The sequence below is a fragment of the Salmo trutta genome, chromosome 29, assembly GCF_901001165.1.
Source record: "Salmo trutta chromosome 29, fSalTru1.1, whole genome shotgun sequence".
NCBI lineage: Eukaryota > Metazoa > Chordata > Actinopteri > Salmoniformes > Salmonidae > Salmo > Salmo trutta.
Window position 1 is genome coordinate 5,800,660 of NC_042985.1, and position 16,626 is coordinate 5,817,285.

The 16,626-nt window shown below is 43.6% G+C and overlaps 2 protein-coding genes across 5 annotated transcripts in view; both read left to right on the forward strand.

Moving 5' to 3' along the window:
- LOC115166808 (neuronal acetylcholine receptor subunit alpha-7-like) overlaps positions 1-5,441 on the forward strand; it is a 43,952-nt gene extending 38,511 nt beyond the window's left edge. For both annotated transcript variants that reach the window (XM_029720642.1, XM_029720641.1), the window contains 4 exons: positions 236-430; positions 2,926-3,012; positions 3,396-3,505; positions 4,007-5,441. In XM_029720642.1, coding sequence (XP_029576502.1) covers positions 236-430; positions 2,926-3,012; positions 3,396-3,505; positions 4,007-4,540 — 926 coding nt within the window. In that variant the 3' untranslated portion in view covers positions 4,541-5,441. The remainder of the gene's footprint in view (positions 1-235; positions 431-2,925; positions 3,013-3,395; positions 3,506-4,006) is intronic.
- A 3,010-nt stretch (positions 5,442-8,451) lies between these two features.
- Positions 8,452-16,626, forward strand: part of LOC115166809 (activating signal cointegrator 1) — a 75,343-nt gene continuing 67,168 nt past the window's right edge. For all 3 annotated transcript variants that reach the window (XM_029720643.1, XM_029720644.1, XM_029720646.1), the window contains exons 1-10: positions 8,452-8,632; positions 9,055-9,233; positions 9,510-9,862; positions 10,012-10,087; positions 11,406-11,514; positions 11,721-11,936; positions 12,436-12,565; positions 12,726-12,919; positions 14,522-14,646; positions 14,995-15,086. In XM_029720643.1, the coding sequence (XP_029576503.1) occupies positions 8,553-8,632; positions 9,055-9,233; positions 9,510-9,862; positions 10,012-10,087; positions 11,406-11,514; positions 11,721-11,936; positions 12,436-12,565; positions 12,726-12,919; positions 14,522-14,646; positions 14,995-15,086 (1,554 nt within the window). In that variant the 5' untranslated portion in view covers positions 8,452-8,552. The remainder of the gene's footprint in view (positions 8,633-9,054; positions 9,234-9,509; positions 9,863-10,011; positions 10,088-11,405; positions 11,515-11,720; positions 11,937-12,435; positions 12,566-12,725; positions 12,920-14,521; positions 14,647-14,994; positions 15,087-16,626) is intronic.

Consider the following 16,626-nt stretch of genomic DNA (forward strand, 5'->3'; position numbering starts at 1 on the left):
ATGGCAAACACTATTACTGCAATGGGGAACTGATGAAAACTAACAGGACCATTTGATTCAGGGTCAGACTCTCAACACCCTTAACTTACAAAGGTTTCCTTATTGTGAAACACCATTAATTTGCCTGGGGGATAAAAAGACATCCATTACTGTGAATCATTTAGGTACAACCCAAATTGAGTCCTCAAACTGTAATTGACTTCCTATATTGTTGTCTTCCTGGTGTATGATACAGAAGTGCCGGGGCGCAGAAACGAGCGCTTCTACGACTGTTGTAAGGAGCCTTACCCTGACGTAACCTTTACTGTGGTGATGCGTAGACGTACCCTCTACTATGGCCTCAACCTCCTCATCCCATGTGTTCTCATCTCCACCTTGGCCCTACTCGTCTTCCTGCTGCCTGCAGACTCTGGGGAGAAGATATCACTGGGTCAGCTCCGTGGGTGGGTGGGTGGGTGGGTGGGTGGGTGGATTACTACTATTGGACATTAAACATAAATAGGTTATTAAATCAACAACTGTAACTAGGGGTGTGGGGTTGTTCTTGTTGTGACAAATTCTAAAATGAAAGTACAAGCATCATGATATTCATTGATGTCAATGGGAGATTTGTGTGGCAATTAAGCGTATATTTCAAGCTAGGATCAACCTACATGCCAGGCAAGACACCCTATACTTCTCACAAGGTAATGCACTTATTATTATTATTATTATTATGAGTTTATGACTCAGTATTCACTCAATACTCACTGAGGGAAACCAGCCACTGGAAAAAATATTCATGAAAAGCTCCAGCAGTTGGTCATCAAGAAAATTCTTATGCACCTCTCAGAAGTCAGGCTTCAGTCTCCAGATTACTCTGATTTATCATTCAGTGCTAAGAGAATCATATTGAAAATCCTATTTCCATCTCTCAGAACCTGGCTGAGTGCTGACTGCTGGCTTCGAGCTGTAAAAGGCATCAAGGCATGCCGGGCGATTTATGTATGTCTACACGTCTCGTTGGAAAGATTAGGAGCCTACAATGGAGATGGTTTCCTTAATTAACCCAGTGTTTCTCCAAAAGAGCTGTGTGTGTGTGTGGCAGCTGTTTGGGTGTCTGGAGGGGTGATGGGGAAAGCAGGAAATGTATTTGATGTAGTCAGTCAAACTTCAAACGAAGAAAAATACATCTTTCTGTAATGTATATGATTTAATACTGCCATGTTGTTTTTAGTACAGTATTTACACACTATGCAACATGAAAGATTTATGAATCAAACTTAGTTGAAAGTGTGACCATCACAAAACACCTGCCTTTATGATCAAGACTTACTGTATCAACCAACCAACACCATTATCTGTCAGCTTTTTTAGAAGTGATCAATGCACAACAGAAGATGTATTCAGATTCAGTTCCTTCTGAGGAAACTGCCGTGGCTGACTTGAACAGAGACAGGGACTGTTGATCTGGGGAAAGAGAGACATGAATATCCAGGCAGGGTCAACACTGCTGTTGTCTTTATGGTCCTTGGGTGTGCAGTGAACACACATGCCAACAATATCTTGTGTCTCAAATGGAACCCTATTCCCTTAATGGTGCACTACTATTGACCAGAGCCCTATGGGTAAAAGGGTTCCATTTGGGACATACCTGACATCCCTGACAGTGAGTCACAGGTCAAGCCTCTACGATCAATAGCTGTCGGAAATTAAATCAGCGAGCTGTCTGCTCAGTTTAAGTCTTATTTTAGACATGCCTGGCTGATGTTTTTTATTTAGCGAGGAGAATTGTGCTTCAATCTGAGAACGCATCGAGTGAGTCATGGCCGTTAATAATTACATTTCTACTGTCTTTAGTTTTTAGTCTTAGTTGTTTTATTTTCTTAGTTCAACCATGCTCAGACTCTGGGTGGATTAGATAGAGATATTTTCAACATTTCCCTTTTGTAATGTGTCAATTGATAGCCTATATGCCATTCAGCAGATGCTTTCATCCAAAGTGATTTACAGTCATGCGTACATAGATTGTTTACGTATGGGTGGTGCCGAGAATCAAACCCAATATCCTTGCGTTGCAAGCGCCATGCTCTACCAACTGAGCTGCAGAGGACCTACTTAGGATATATGGCTACTATTTGTCTAAGATTGAAATAATTTAGCTACCAAGCACCTTATTTACTGAGTTGTTACCTGGCTGACAAGTTTGACATTTGGGAAAAGTAGCTGTTGCTATGGTTATTGTCAGGAACACACAGAAGAGAAGTTCCTAGCAAGTGAAAGGTGAGCCAGTGTGCTTTGAGATACCCAGGAATTGACACCTAATCACTTAGAGATATTCATTCCCCTTCTATCCCTGGAATTCAGTGGCTTAGAGACCCAGCCAGCTCATTAGCAAGCTTCAGGGGGGATTGCCTTAAATCTCCACCCACAGGTGTTTGATGTCGTTCCCACATTTCCACTCGAACCCTGTAAGCCTCAAGGCAGTATGATGATGAACCACAATAGTAGATGTTGCTATTTCAGATCCCTTTGTCATTGTAGGCTGAAACCCAGTGAAGCAGCACTGGATTCTGACAAAAGCAGGAAACGGAAGACTGTGTAAATTAATAATAAAACAGAATACTGTTTGATTACATGGATGGGATAAACAATAGAACACAGCACAGTGAAATGCAGACAAGAATAGAACAGAATACAATGCCACTCAATATACCTTGGTGAAATCCAGTTGAACCCATTGGGCACACAGGGATAATATGCTGCATTGTGACACAATACAGCAGATGATTCCACCTGAATAAATTAGAGATTGGTATTCATAGCAAGCTATTTTGTTAAATGTGCAAAATAATGGTAGGCCTATGTGTAAAATGGTGTTTGTTAAAATGTGTAATGTCTGTTTAACCCCTTCCTGAGTGCTAACTAATTTATGTTTTGTTCCAGGGATAACAGTGCTGCTCTCCCTGACCGTCTTCATGTTGCTGGTTGCAGAGATCATGCCTGCAACCTCTGACTCAGTACCTCTAATCGGTAAGATTGTCTATTTTTAAATTGGAAATTACAATTGTAATGGCTGTCATTTTGAAAAGGCCAACAGTATAATTTAATCATCTTCAGGAGAGGAAGAGCTATTGGAGGCTTGGAAGTGACTTAGTGTAAATTCCGAATCTCTGTATTTATCAAACCACTCAATTTGGTGGGGGGCTATTTCTCAACCTGAAAGATATTGATTCGGAAGAGTGACAAATGAGAACCTCTCATTGAGATAAAATTATGCCCATTTCAGTAACTTATGGTATGGGGAGTTCTGTCATTTAGCCACTAGTCCTCTGTCCACATTCATCTCTTTTCCTCTACGTCCTCTCTTTCTCTCTATCTTTCTCTCTCTCTCTCTCTTGCTCTCTGTATTGTAGCTCAGTACTTTGCCACCACCATGGTCATTGTGGGTCTCTCTGTGATCGCTACGGTTCTGGTCTTACAATATCACCATCACGATCCTGATGGAAGCAAGATGCCTAAGTGGGTGAGTGTATTTTTACACAAACCCATTATCTGAAATTACAATGAAATCTTATTAGTTACTCACTATTTCTACATCCGGACTCCCATTGTTGTGATTCTGCCAAAGAAAGCCTTTCAGTGGTAGAGTGCTTTATAATAGGTCTCAAAACCCTTTGCCTGGTAAGGGGGAAGTCATTCACTGACAATGTGTAGCACCAATCTGAGTGATGCCCAGCAGCCATTTTGTGCTAGAACATTGGCTATCATAGTGGAGGGCTGAGGAAGACATTTGGACAATTAGAAGCAGGGGAGGATTAGGCAGCCATGATAGCGTGAGGGGCCAGGGAACACTGTTGCCGTGCGATCGTCACCGCTGACCACTGAGTGTCAGAACACCTCATTCAAAGGAATCATGCAGGGAGGATTTGAGTAAAAGTTTCATATTCTCTCTCTTAGTATCTCCAGTCAGTACACTGCCCTGCACAGTACATTCATTCTGGTTTTCCTCTCTGATTGTGTGAAGACTCGGGTGATTCTGCTCAACTGGTGCGCCTGGTTCCTGCGTATGAAGCGGCCCGGTGAGGACCGTGTACGCCTGGCCTGCCACAACAAGCATCCCCGGGGGAGCCTCATCAGCATGGACCTGAACGCCAGCGCCTCGGCACCCCACTCCACCAACGGCAACATGCTCTACATCGGCCTGGAGAACATGCACTACGCTACAGCTGCCACCTCCCCCGACTCCGGGGTGCTGTGCGGCCGTCTGGTGTGTGGTGGGGGGGAGGACGAGGTGCTCTTGCCCACGCGGCCCACCTCTTCGGCAGGGAGCCTGGAGCCCGATCTGGCCAAGATCCTGGATGAGGTGCGCTACATCGCCAAGCGTTTCCGTGACCAAGATGAGGATGAGTTGGTGTGCAACGAGTGGAAGTTTGCTGCGTCAGTGATCGACCGGCTCTGTCTCATGGCCTTCTCTCTCTTCACCATCCTCTGCACCATCGGTATCCTCATGTCGGCACCTAACTTTGTAGAAGCCATTTCCAAAGACTTCTTTACCTGAGAGCTTGAAACGTTCACATGCTTTAGCCAATAAATACACTACATTGTTTTTGAACATTACATGACACATAGATTACTTATATCAAATTATTGAATATTTGTCTGTGATATAGAGAGAGAATACATTATGTCTGCATAAATATTCAATTTACAAGATGTACAGTTTTTTCACATTCAACTATTTCCCTGCAGGATGCTGCAGGATGTCATCTGGTGGAAAATCGTGTTGTATGTAACTGGCTTAAAGGAATCTAGGCCTTAGATGTTACAGCCAACCAACACAGAAGAGTTAATAGCCATGCCTTGTATAGCTTTATAAATACCAAGGTTACTTCAATTGAATCCAATGTGTTTTTGTCCACTTGAGTAATTGCTTATTGGCTACCCTTTATAACGCACTCAGTTCAAAACGTTTTAAACGTTTTCTCTTATGTGGTGTAAAGAAAAATTGATGGATACCTTTGGGTTCAAGGTTTCTGTCAAAGTTATTGTTGGATTTGTGTTTGTAGATCATGTGGTGATATGTAGTGCGCAGTTTTCTGTGATTTGAAAATATCCATCACAAAAACACCTTTTGAGTTTCGGCAACTTTATTGCATCATCATTATGTCTACAAGAACAAAACACAATACTCCATCAGAATTATGTTTCCACCTGTACATTTAAAAAAAACGAAAACTGATTTAATTGCCTTTTTGTTTATTTACTGATCATTTCCATACGTCGTAGTGCTTGGGCTTATAAAGCATCCCTAGAAGATTTGTAACAGGTGCAGCATGTCCTCCATCAGCCTGGTCTCATAGACTAGACGTAACATAGTAAATATAAATCCGGGACTCTCAAATTAGTATATTTTATGTTTGGTATGGTTACATAAGACAGAAGGTTACTTAAGGCAAAAAGAAAAGGAGGGTGGTTGGACGGGGTCGATGGGTAGGTGTATAATGCGAATGTCTAACAACGCAAAGGTTGAATGTTCAAATCTCATTATGGACAACTTTAAAATTGTAGCTAATTAGCAACTTTTCAACTACTTGCCACTTTTTAACAACTTTGTAACTACTTAGCATGTTAGCTAACTCTAACCTTAACCCCTAACCCCTAGCCTAGCTAACGTTAGCCACAATAAATTGGAATTCGTAACACATTGTACATTTTTTAAAATTCGTAACACACTGTACGTTTAGCAGATTCGTAACATATCATGCGAATTGTAATTTGTAACATAGCATACGAAATGGATGATGGACATCCACAAATTAATACAAACCATACGAAACGTAACATATCATACTAAATCAAGTGTCTTGGATTTACGTAAATAATAATATGAAATGCTCTGTGACCAGGTGGCCTCCATTCATGACATTCTCACTAAAGTGTTTGTTAGTGCATACTCCCTCTCTAAAACACATGAATGGAATTGAACCTGGTTTGATTTAACCTGTTTTTATTCTATTATCAAGTATGTGTGCTAATTTAACCTGTTTTATTCTATTATCAAGTATGTGTGCTACATACAGTATATGTTTTGTGGACTCTCACAAATAAATGTATTTTTCTAGATGTGAACTACAATGTATCTCGATTTAATTACAATTTCGTTATCATTTACTGAGTATGTGTAAAGTGGGATATTTACACAGTATATTGCAGTTAATATTGCTATACTTTCAGCACTTCAGTTCATCAATAAGAGCATACACTTTATTACAGTATCACCTACATAACATATAATGTCCATATTGTCTTCAAACAGCAAGAGCAAACCTGATATGGTGATCCCTCAGAAATGTAGTCATTGTTTATATGGGTATTCAAGAGCAGAAATAATGATCAGTAAGATATACATTTACTTTATAATGACTTGATCTCCCATTTTAGGCTAATATTACAATGTTATGATTATGAATAGATAAAGCTGTTGGCAATCTACTTTTTGCAGTATATAGGATGGAAACATATTGCTATAAGGCTGTTGTTATTTTCTATTGCAATCCATTTTAAGAATCAGACTAAGCATAATGATTCTGAAATACAGCTCTTAAATGCCATTGTTTACAACATTGGGATGTCATTTGTAGCCAGCAGCACATTATTTATTACATATAATCCACCTTTGTCAGATAGTCAGTGCTTAACTTGGGCAGGCGCTCACCTGAGCTGAGGACCGGCACCTGCATTTTTCTACTGCTGGAGCTCCTGTTCCTCTTAAAGAATATTAGCCTAAAAGTACTGTGGAGCTCTTGCACCTAAATATAAACAGTACCGGCACCCAACATTAGTACTGACACCTATTTCAGTCCAAGTCAAGCACAGCAGATAGTCAAGATTTCATTTGGAGCTCATTCAACAGAGCCATTATGCTGAAAAGGAAACTAAGTGGATTGTGCTAAATATTTGCTGAGTGTGACAAACCACCGACACCCATTTCTTAAATAAATCTTTGTTATCAAAAGAGCATTTGAGCACTAGATAATTTAATGCTGCAGTAATGGATAGGCATATTCCACTTAGTATTTTGGCAACCCTTTCCATATTCATACTGGCAGTATAATGTTGAACAAATCAGACTTGAGGTATTGGAACTATGGCTCATAAAAGGCATTGTAAAGAGTATTTGGTATCTACTATATAACAATGATGCGCCTATAAAGTTTTATTCTCCCTGCAAGTACAATGAAGTTGAAATTTTGTCTATTGATTTCAGATTGAGGCCTAGGTGGGTCTACAACTAACAGACTTCTGAAAAAATCTTTCTGATTAGGGCATTTATATAGGCCTAGTTGCTTACTGTATAAACATTTATAAAGGCTGATTTTTAAAATTACATTATTTGTGGCTATTTGATGTTCTCCGGTTAACTTTAGATGAGCTAAACTTCTACATACGCTAGAAATGTGTATCTAACTACACCTAACTCAACTTTCAGGGAAAGTAGGCTATGCTTATTGCATAGTCTCCCTAGGCAGACGGGTTGCCTCCCAGGCTCCCACATGCCCTAGGTCTTGGATTGAGAATACCTATTGCATACATTTGATACCAGTTCACTGAGATGTTCATTCCATATAGATGTATAGAGGACTCTAGTGCCCAGAAGCCTGGTAATTCTCTCTTTCTCTCTCTCTCTCTCTTTCTTTCTTTCTTTCTTTCTTTCTTTCTTTCTTTCTTTCTTTCTTTCTTTCTTTCTTTCTTTCTTTCTTTCTCTCTCTCGGAGGACCTGAGCCCTAGGACCATGCCTCAGGACTACCTGGCATGATGACTGCTTGCTGTCCCCAGTCCACCTGGCCTTGCTGCTGCTCCAGTTTCAACTGTTCTGCCTGCAGCCATGGAACCCTAACCTGTTCACCGGATTTCCTATGGGTTAAGGAAGGATCACATAATTCCATCCAGGTCATGAGGAGGGATCAGCCAAATAATTATACTCCTGAGCAAAAATGTCATAACTGCAGGTGGCACTAAATTGCCAACCTTGACTGTATACCTGTTGAGACAACACACTCCAGGTGGCAGTATGCACCCTTTCAGTTTATTTACCAACAGTTTATTTGCCCATGCTCTCACAGATGCCATAATGGGGCAGATACAATGTTGCAATCTCAATACATCTCTATAGTTCATTCTCACAGAGGTTTTGTCTATTCCTAAACTGCCACCTAGTGACTGTAATGCTGAATCAAGCTTATAGGCAGAAGAGGCACGTGGCTTGCTGTAATAAAGGTGGGGTGGCTAAAACCTACATTGTTGTTGTACTGTATGATTGAAATGTTCACCTTGCGTGTGAATTGATTATATGCTGACATTTTATAATGCTTCGTATTGTATGAAGTCATTGACATAATTTTCTGTCAAAGTTGGGAGGAACCTTCAGAATCCTTCAGTACACTGTTTCTGGTGGGAAGGAATTATTTGTTGCACTCTGCGTGCGCATTTGTTATGCAACCGGCTTACAACAGGAGTAGCTAACATCCTTATCTTGAAATTGCTATATTAAAGTTGTTTTAACTTTCATAATGTCGGATGCCTTGCTTCGATGGTGTGTGGACCAGTTGCACCACAACTTTGGCTTGGAGGCCAGTGAAGACATAGTCCAGTAAGTAGCTAACGTTAGCTAAATGTTGATTTAAAATAGTGAGCTAGCCATTGCTAGCTGTCTGTTTTTTGACAGTTGCTCCTCTCTTGTTAAAGTTAACACAACTGTCAACGACATCATTATTACTATTAGGTCTGTGAACTTGTCAATCTTTCCAGTTCATTCAGCTAGCACGATATGTAGCCATTTGCACTTGCCTGCTAGCTAGTTAGCTTTTTCAGGTGGCCATATCTTAATGTCACGTCGTCAAAATCATGGTATAAGTTACTAAGCCAAAGCATGACTGACTGACTATGAGATGGACGTAGATCAAGGCTTACCAAAGTAGGCCTAGCTGTCATAGGGCAACCTTTCAACAACGAGTTCCACTATCTAGGCTAGCTATAAAAGCGTATCATTGACATTCTTCTCACTCTCAACAGGTATATTCTGTCCATCGACAATGCGGTCGAGATAGCGGAGTATGTTGGGGACCTCCTTCAGGGCACTGATGGAAGGAAGAAGCAGTTTATAGATGAACTCCTGGACAGATGGCAGCGGTCTCAGACACTGACTCCTGACAGCACTGGCCTGTTCCCCATGAACTCTCTGTCAGGAACAGGTAGGATGCCTTCTTCCACTGCCACATTGGCACTGACCTGTTGTCTTATTGTTTGATATGTTTATTTTTTAAAGTTTTATATATATATATATATATATATATTTTATAAATAGTTTTCTTGTCAGGCTATATGGTTCCTAATGCACAATGCCAACAGTACAATGGGTGTTAGTCTGAAGACTTGTAATGTCCATCCTGTCCTTGTTAAGTGACTGTCCAAACACAGTAACAAGTACATGCATGAGAGGGAAAGCTAACCAGTATATGCTTCTCTAGATGCTCAAGACATATCCAAGGACACCCAGAAGAAATCCAAGCGCAAGGGTAGGAACAAGCAAGAGGTGATGGCTGTTAGCCAAGCAGAGCCTGAGCCTGAGGTGGTGAAAACTCCCATTGACCTAATGAAGGCCCAGGAGAGCGGCAGCACATCGTCACAGAAGAAGAAGAAGAACACGTTTGTGAGCCTCTACAATAAAGAGGGCCAGGACAAGCTGGCTATCCTGCTGCCCGGGCGCCATTCCTGCGAATGTCTGGCCCAGAAGCACAACCTCATCAACAACTGCATGAGCTGTGGACGCATTGTGTGTGAGCAGGAGGGATCAGGGCCCTGCATCTTCTGCGGCAGCCTGGTGAGAAAACGACCCGTTTTAGATCACCTGACCTCTAACTTTATGCTTGTTTTATGTTTCCTCAGTAAGTTATTAGAATGCATGTTACTAATACAAATTAAATTTGGCCTCTTCCCCTGGTTTCGCATGTTCTTCTACGAATTAACCAGGTATGCACCAAAGAGGAGCAAGAGATTCTGCAACGAGACTCCAACAAAAGTCAGAAACTGCGCAAGAAACTTATGGGTGAGACAAGCCACCAGTAGTATCTATCTACATAGCATATTAGAGTTGTTGAAGTCGGAAGTTTACATTCACCTTAGGCAAATACATTTAAACTCAGTTTTTCACAATTCCTGACATTTAATCCTAGTAAAAATTCCTTGTCTTAGGTCAGTTAGGATCACCACTTTATTTTAAGAATGTGAAATGTCAGAATAATAATAGAGAGAATGATTTATTTCAGCTTGATGATGCCATCTATTTTGTGAAGTACACCAGTCCCTCCTGCAGCAAAGCACCCCCACAACATGATGCTGCCACCCCCGTGCTTCACGGTTGGGATGGTGTTCTTCGGCTTGCAAGCCTCCCCCTTTTTCCTCCAAACATAACGATGGTCATTATGGCCAAACAGTTCTATTTTGATTTCATCAGACCAGAGGACATTTCTCCAAAAAGTACGATCTTTGTCCCCATGTGCAGTTGCAAACCGTAGTCTGGCTTTTTTATGGCGGTTTTGGAGCAGTGGCTTCTTCCTTGCTGAGCGGCCTTTCAGGTTATGTCAATATAGGACTCGTTTTTACTGTGGATATAGATACTTTTGTACCTGTTTCCTCCAGCATCTTCACAAGGTCCTTTGCTTTTCTTCTGGTATTGATTTGCACTTTTTGCACCAAAGTACGTTCATCTCTTGGAGACAGAATACGTCTCCTTCCTGAGCGGTATGACGGCTGCGTAGTCCCATGGTGTTTATACTTGCATACTATTGTTTGCACAGATGAACATGGTACCTTCAGGCGTTTGGAAATTGCTCCCAAGTTTGAACCAGACTTGTGGAGGTCTACAATTACTTTTCTGAGGTCTTGGCTGATTTCTTTTGATTTTCCCATGATGTCAAGCAAAGAGGCACTGAATTTGAAGGTAGGCCTTGAAATACATCAACAGGTAGACCTCCAATTGACTCAAATGATGTCAATTAGCCTATCAGAAGCTTCTAAAGCCATGACATCATTTTCTGGAAGTTTCCAAGCTGTTTAAAGGCACAGTCAACTTAGTGTATGTAAGCTTCTGACCCACTGGAATTGTGATACATTGAATTTTAAGTGAAATAATCTGTCTGTAAACAATTGTTGAAACAATTACTTGTCATGCACAAAGTAGATGTCCTAACCGACTTGCCAAAACTATAGTTTGTTAGCAAGAAATTTGTGGAGTGGTTGAAAAACGAGTTTAATTGACTCCAACCTAAATGTATGTAAACTTCTGACTTCAACTGTATCTACATAGAATTCAACAACTCTCTACTATGCTATGTAATGTCTGTGTGCCTGTCTGTGTCTCTCAGAGGGGGCATCGGAGAGGGGCTATCTTCCACACCAAGAGGCAAAGATGAAGGCAGGGTTAGAAAAGGCCCTTCAACATAAAGACAAACTGCTGGAATACGATAAGAACAGGTTGGGATGTAGTGTGCTTGTAGCATTGATGTGATTTCTCTCTCTGTTTAAAGTCAAATTCTTTATACTTTCTTCCTGATGCATTTGGAGGCTATGTCCTTTATATTTGGAGGCTATGTCCTTTATATTTGGAGGCTATGTCCTTTATATGCCGATGACAGGAGTGAGATTACCTTCATATCCCCTCCCCCTGTTTACATCGACAGTACGCGACGAACGCAGGTCCTGGATGACGAGTCAGACTACTTTGCCACTGACTCCAACCAGTGGCTGTCGCCTAGCGAGCGCGAGCACCTGAGGAAGAAGGAGGAGGAGCTACGGGAGCTTCGCCACGCCTCCAGGAAGGACAGGAAGATCACGCTGGACTTCGCAGGCAGACAGGTGCTTGACGAGGGAGAGAATAACAGTCATTACTACAACAAGTGAGTGAATGACTTGAGAACATCTCAATTCACACCACAGGAGGTTGGTGGCACCTTAATTGGGGAGGACAGGCTCGTGGTAATGACTGGAGAACAATAGGTGGAATGGTATCAAACACATGGTTTCTGTGTTTTAATGCCATTCGCTTGGTTCCAGCCTTTATTGGGAGCGTCCTCCCCTCAGCAGCCTCCACTAATTCACACCCTACTCCTCATATAGTTTACTACTGCAGACCGGAGCACCATGGACTTGCTGATAGGACAACATGTTAGGTAGAGCAGAAACAGACTTAGTCCCAGGCTTAGTTCTGTGAGTGCTTGGGTTACATAAACAAGAGTAGGTTATTAATACACCCTTCAGACATTCACAACACAGTGATAACCTCCATTTCTCCTGGTAATGTATCCACACTGTTACAGCTAGAGGGTTCACGTGTGTGTAGTTTGAAACAAGGCATCTAAAAAGCATCGGAATGACTACACTCCTTGGTGTTTTTAGGTTTGATGAGACGGTCAAGGCCCTCAACACAGGCACCAAGGGGAAAGCTCCCCAACGCCTTGAGGGACCAGCGGGACGGCAGCACCTGAGAGAGCTGGTCAACCCCAACATCATACAGGCTGCACCAAAGGTAGGACACACACACACACACACACACACACACACACAGTATTTTCTCATGATGTTGTGGCGTGTCTATTTACCCTGGTAAATCCCTCTACAATTGTTAACATTTTGTCAACATAATTGTGTGAATCTCTACTCATATCTTTCTTTCCATGCATCTCCAGTGGGTGGACGTGGGTAGTGGCCCTCGGAGATCTCAGGATAAAGGGGTTGTTGGTACAGAGGGGGACAGCGCTGTAGGCCCAGAACGCTCCAGACTCCGGCTGCAGGACAGAGAGCTGCAGGAGATGGCAGACGGGGGCTGGTGCCTCAGCATGCACCAACCATGGGCCTCGCTACTGGTCAAAGGAATAAAGAGGTACAGAACACTCTAATGGGCCTCGCTATTGGTCAACAACATCCCTACTGGCCATGCTATTGGTCAAACGCATCCCTACTGACCATGCTATGGGTCAAACGCATCCCTACTGGCTATGTTATGGGTCAAAAACATCCCTACTGGCCATGCTATGGGTCAAACGCATCCCCACTGGCCATGCTATGGGTCAAACGTATCCCTACTGGCCATGCTATTGGTCAAACGCATCCCTACTGACCATGCTATGGGTCAAACGCATCCCTACTGGCCATGCTATGGGTCAAAAACATCCCTACTGGCCATGCTATGGGTCAAAAACATCCCTACTGGCCATGCTATGGGTCAAACGCATCCCTACTGGCCATGCAATGGGTCAAACGCATCCCTACTGGCCATGCTATGGGTCAAACGTATCCCTACTGGCCATGCTATGGGTCAAACGTATCCCTACTGGCCATGCTATGGGTCAAACGCATCCCTACTGGCCATGCTATGGGTCAAACGTATCCCTACTGGCCATGCTATGGGTCAAACGCATCCCTACTGGCCATGCTATGGGTCAAACGCATCCCTACTGGCCATGCTATGGGTCAAACGTATCCCTACTGGCCATGCTATTGGTCAAACGCATTCTTACTAGCCATGCTATATCAGGAAGCACATAACACACTATTAAAAGGCCCTGCAAAGGCATTGAGTAGGAACACAACAAACAATGGACTATGTTATTTGTAAAAAGCATCACTATTGGCCTTATTGGTCAAAAGGCAGCCTTTTTGACTAGCCATTACAAAGAAGGGGTACAAACTGATATATGTAGTCGTCTGTAGCTCAGTTAGTAGAGCACGGTCCTCTGTAGCTCAGTTAGTAGAGCACTGTCCTCTGTAGCTCAGTTAGTAGAGCACGGTCCTCTGTAGTTCAGTTAGTAGAGCACGGTCCTCTGTAGCTCAGTTAGTAGAGCACGGTCCCCTGTAGCTCAGTTAGTAGAGCACGGTCCTCTGTAGTTCAGTTAGTAGAGCACGGTCCTCTGTAGCTCAGTTAGTAGAGCACGGTCCTCTGTAGCTCAGTTAGTAGAGCACGGTCCTCTGTAGCTCAGTTAGTAGAGCACGGTCCTCTGTAGCTCAGTTAGTAGAGCACGGTCCTCTGTAGCTCAGTTAGTAGAGCACGGTCCTCTGTAGCTCAGTTAGTAGAGCACGGTCCTCTGTAGCTCAGTTAGTAGAGCACGGTCCTCTGTAGCTCAGTTAGTAGAGCACGGTCCTCTGTAGCTCAGTTAGTAGAGCACGGTCCTCTGTAGCTCAGTTAGTAGAGCACGGTCCCCTGTAGCTCAGTTAGTAGAACACGGTCCCCTGTAGCTCAGTTAGTAGAGCACGGTCCCCTGTAGCTCACTTAGTAGAGCACGGTCCCCTGTAGCTCACTTAGTAGAGCACGGTCCCCTGTAGCTCACTTAGTAGAGCACGGTCCCCTGTAGCTCAGTTAGTAGAACACGGCGATTGCAATGCCAGGATAGTGGGTTTGATTCCCGGGAACACCTGTATGTTAAAATGCATGACTAAGTCAGTCTGGATAAAAGCGTCTGCTAAAAGGAATATGATGTGTGTCCAGGGTGGAGGGGAGGAGCTGGTACTCATCCCACCGCGGGATCCTGTGGATAGCAGCTGCAGCCAAGAGGCCCACCCCTGAGGAGGTCACTCAGGTGGAGAACATGTTCCTTCAGATCTACAAGAGAGGTACACACACACACACTGTTACCCACACACACTGTTACACACACTGTTACACACACACACACACACACACACTGTTACACACACAGTCTACCACTTTCTCTACACCACACACACACACACACTGTTACACACACACACTGTTACACACACAGTCTGCCACTTTCTCCACACCCCCCCACACACACACTGTTACACACACACACAGTTACACACACACACACTGTTACACACAGACAGTCTACCACTTTCTCTACCCCCCCATACACACACACACCAATCAATTAAAATATTTATTAGGATGTATGTAAACATTCTGTTGACTCTCACGGACCACCCTCCTCTCCCCAGATCCTAAGTTTCCTAAAGACTACCCCACCAGCTGCCTGCTGGGCTGTGTCAACATGACCGACTGTCTGTCTCAGGAGCAATACAAGGAGCAGGTTAGTGTGACCACGCACCTTCCTACGCACATGCTTCTGTACACTGGTACGCGTACGAACATGCCCGGACACTTAGCTCTCTGTGAAGGCTATGTGATGTTCTCCTGGTTAGTGTAGGAACCACAGAGACTTCTAACAGACAGACAGGACATAGTTTCAGCCTGGCTGGCGTGACACGCCCAACACGTCTCACGTCTTTTCCCCTCCCTCTCAGCCAAGAAAACACTCCAAGAGATAAAAACCCAGAGTCTGGAGAAATGGATGGAATTTTAAACTGTCTGTTCCCGCAATATTGTTTCTGACTGCCGAGTGGCTCTTGTTCCAAGCGGTAGTCATCCTCTTAGATTAAACTGGGATGAAATGCTTTGTTCCAAAAAAATCCTGTCATTATTGTTTGGAGCAATGCAGAAATGGATTTTCAAAGTCAACGTAATTACAAGGTAATAGGTGTCAGGTAACAGTTCCTGTGCCCCAGAACACTAAGGTAACCTGCCTGAATGACTACCGCCCCGTAGCACTCACGTCTGGAGCCATGAAATGCTTTGAAAGGCTGGTCATGGCTCACATCAACACCATTATCCCAGAAACCCACTCCAATTTAAATACCGCACCGACAGATCCACCGATGACACAATCTCTATTGCACTCCACACTGCCTTTTCCCACCTGGACAAAAGGAACACCTATGTGAGAATGCTGTTCATTGACTACAGCTCAGCGTTCAACACCATAGTGCCCTCAAAGCTCATCACTAAGCTAAGTACCCAGGACTGAACACTTCCCTCTGCAACTGGATCCTAGACTTCCTGAAGGGTCGCCCCCAGGTGGTAAGGGTAGGTAACAACACATCCGCGACTCTGATCCTCAACACGGGGTCCCCTCAGGGGTGCGTGCTCAGTCCCTTCCTGTACTCCCTGTTCACTCATGACTGCATGGCCAGGCACGACTCCAACAGCATTATTAAGTTTGCTGATGACACAACAGTGGTAGGCCTGATCACCGACAACGATGAGACAGCCTTTACGGAGGAGGTCAGAGACCTGACCATGTGGTGCAAGGACAACAACCTCTCCCTCAACATAACCAAGACAAAGGAGATGATTGTGGACTACAGGAAAAGGAGGACCGAGCACGCCCCCATTCTCATCGACAGGGCTGTAGTGGAGCAGGTTGAGAGCTTCAAGTTCCTTGGCATCCACATCACCAACAAACTAGAATGGTCCAAACACACCAAGACAGTTGTGAAGAGGGCACGACAAAGCATATTTCCCCCTCAGGAGACTGAAAAGATATGGCATGTGTCCTCAGATCCTCAAAAGGTTTCACAGCTGCACCATCGAGAGCATCCTGACGGGTTGCATCACTGCATGGTATGGCAACTGCTCGGCCTCCGACCGCAAGGCACTACAGAGGGTAGTACATACGGCCCAATACATCACCGGGGTCAAGCTTCCTGCCATCCAGTACCTCCATACCAAGCGGTGTCAGAGGAAGGCCCTAAAAATTGTCAAAGACTCCAGCCACCCTAGTCATAGACTGT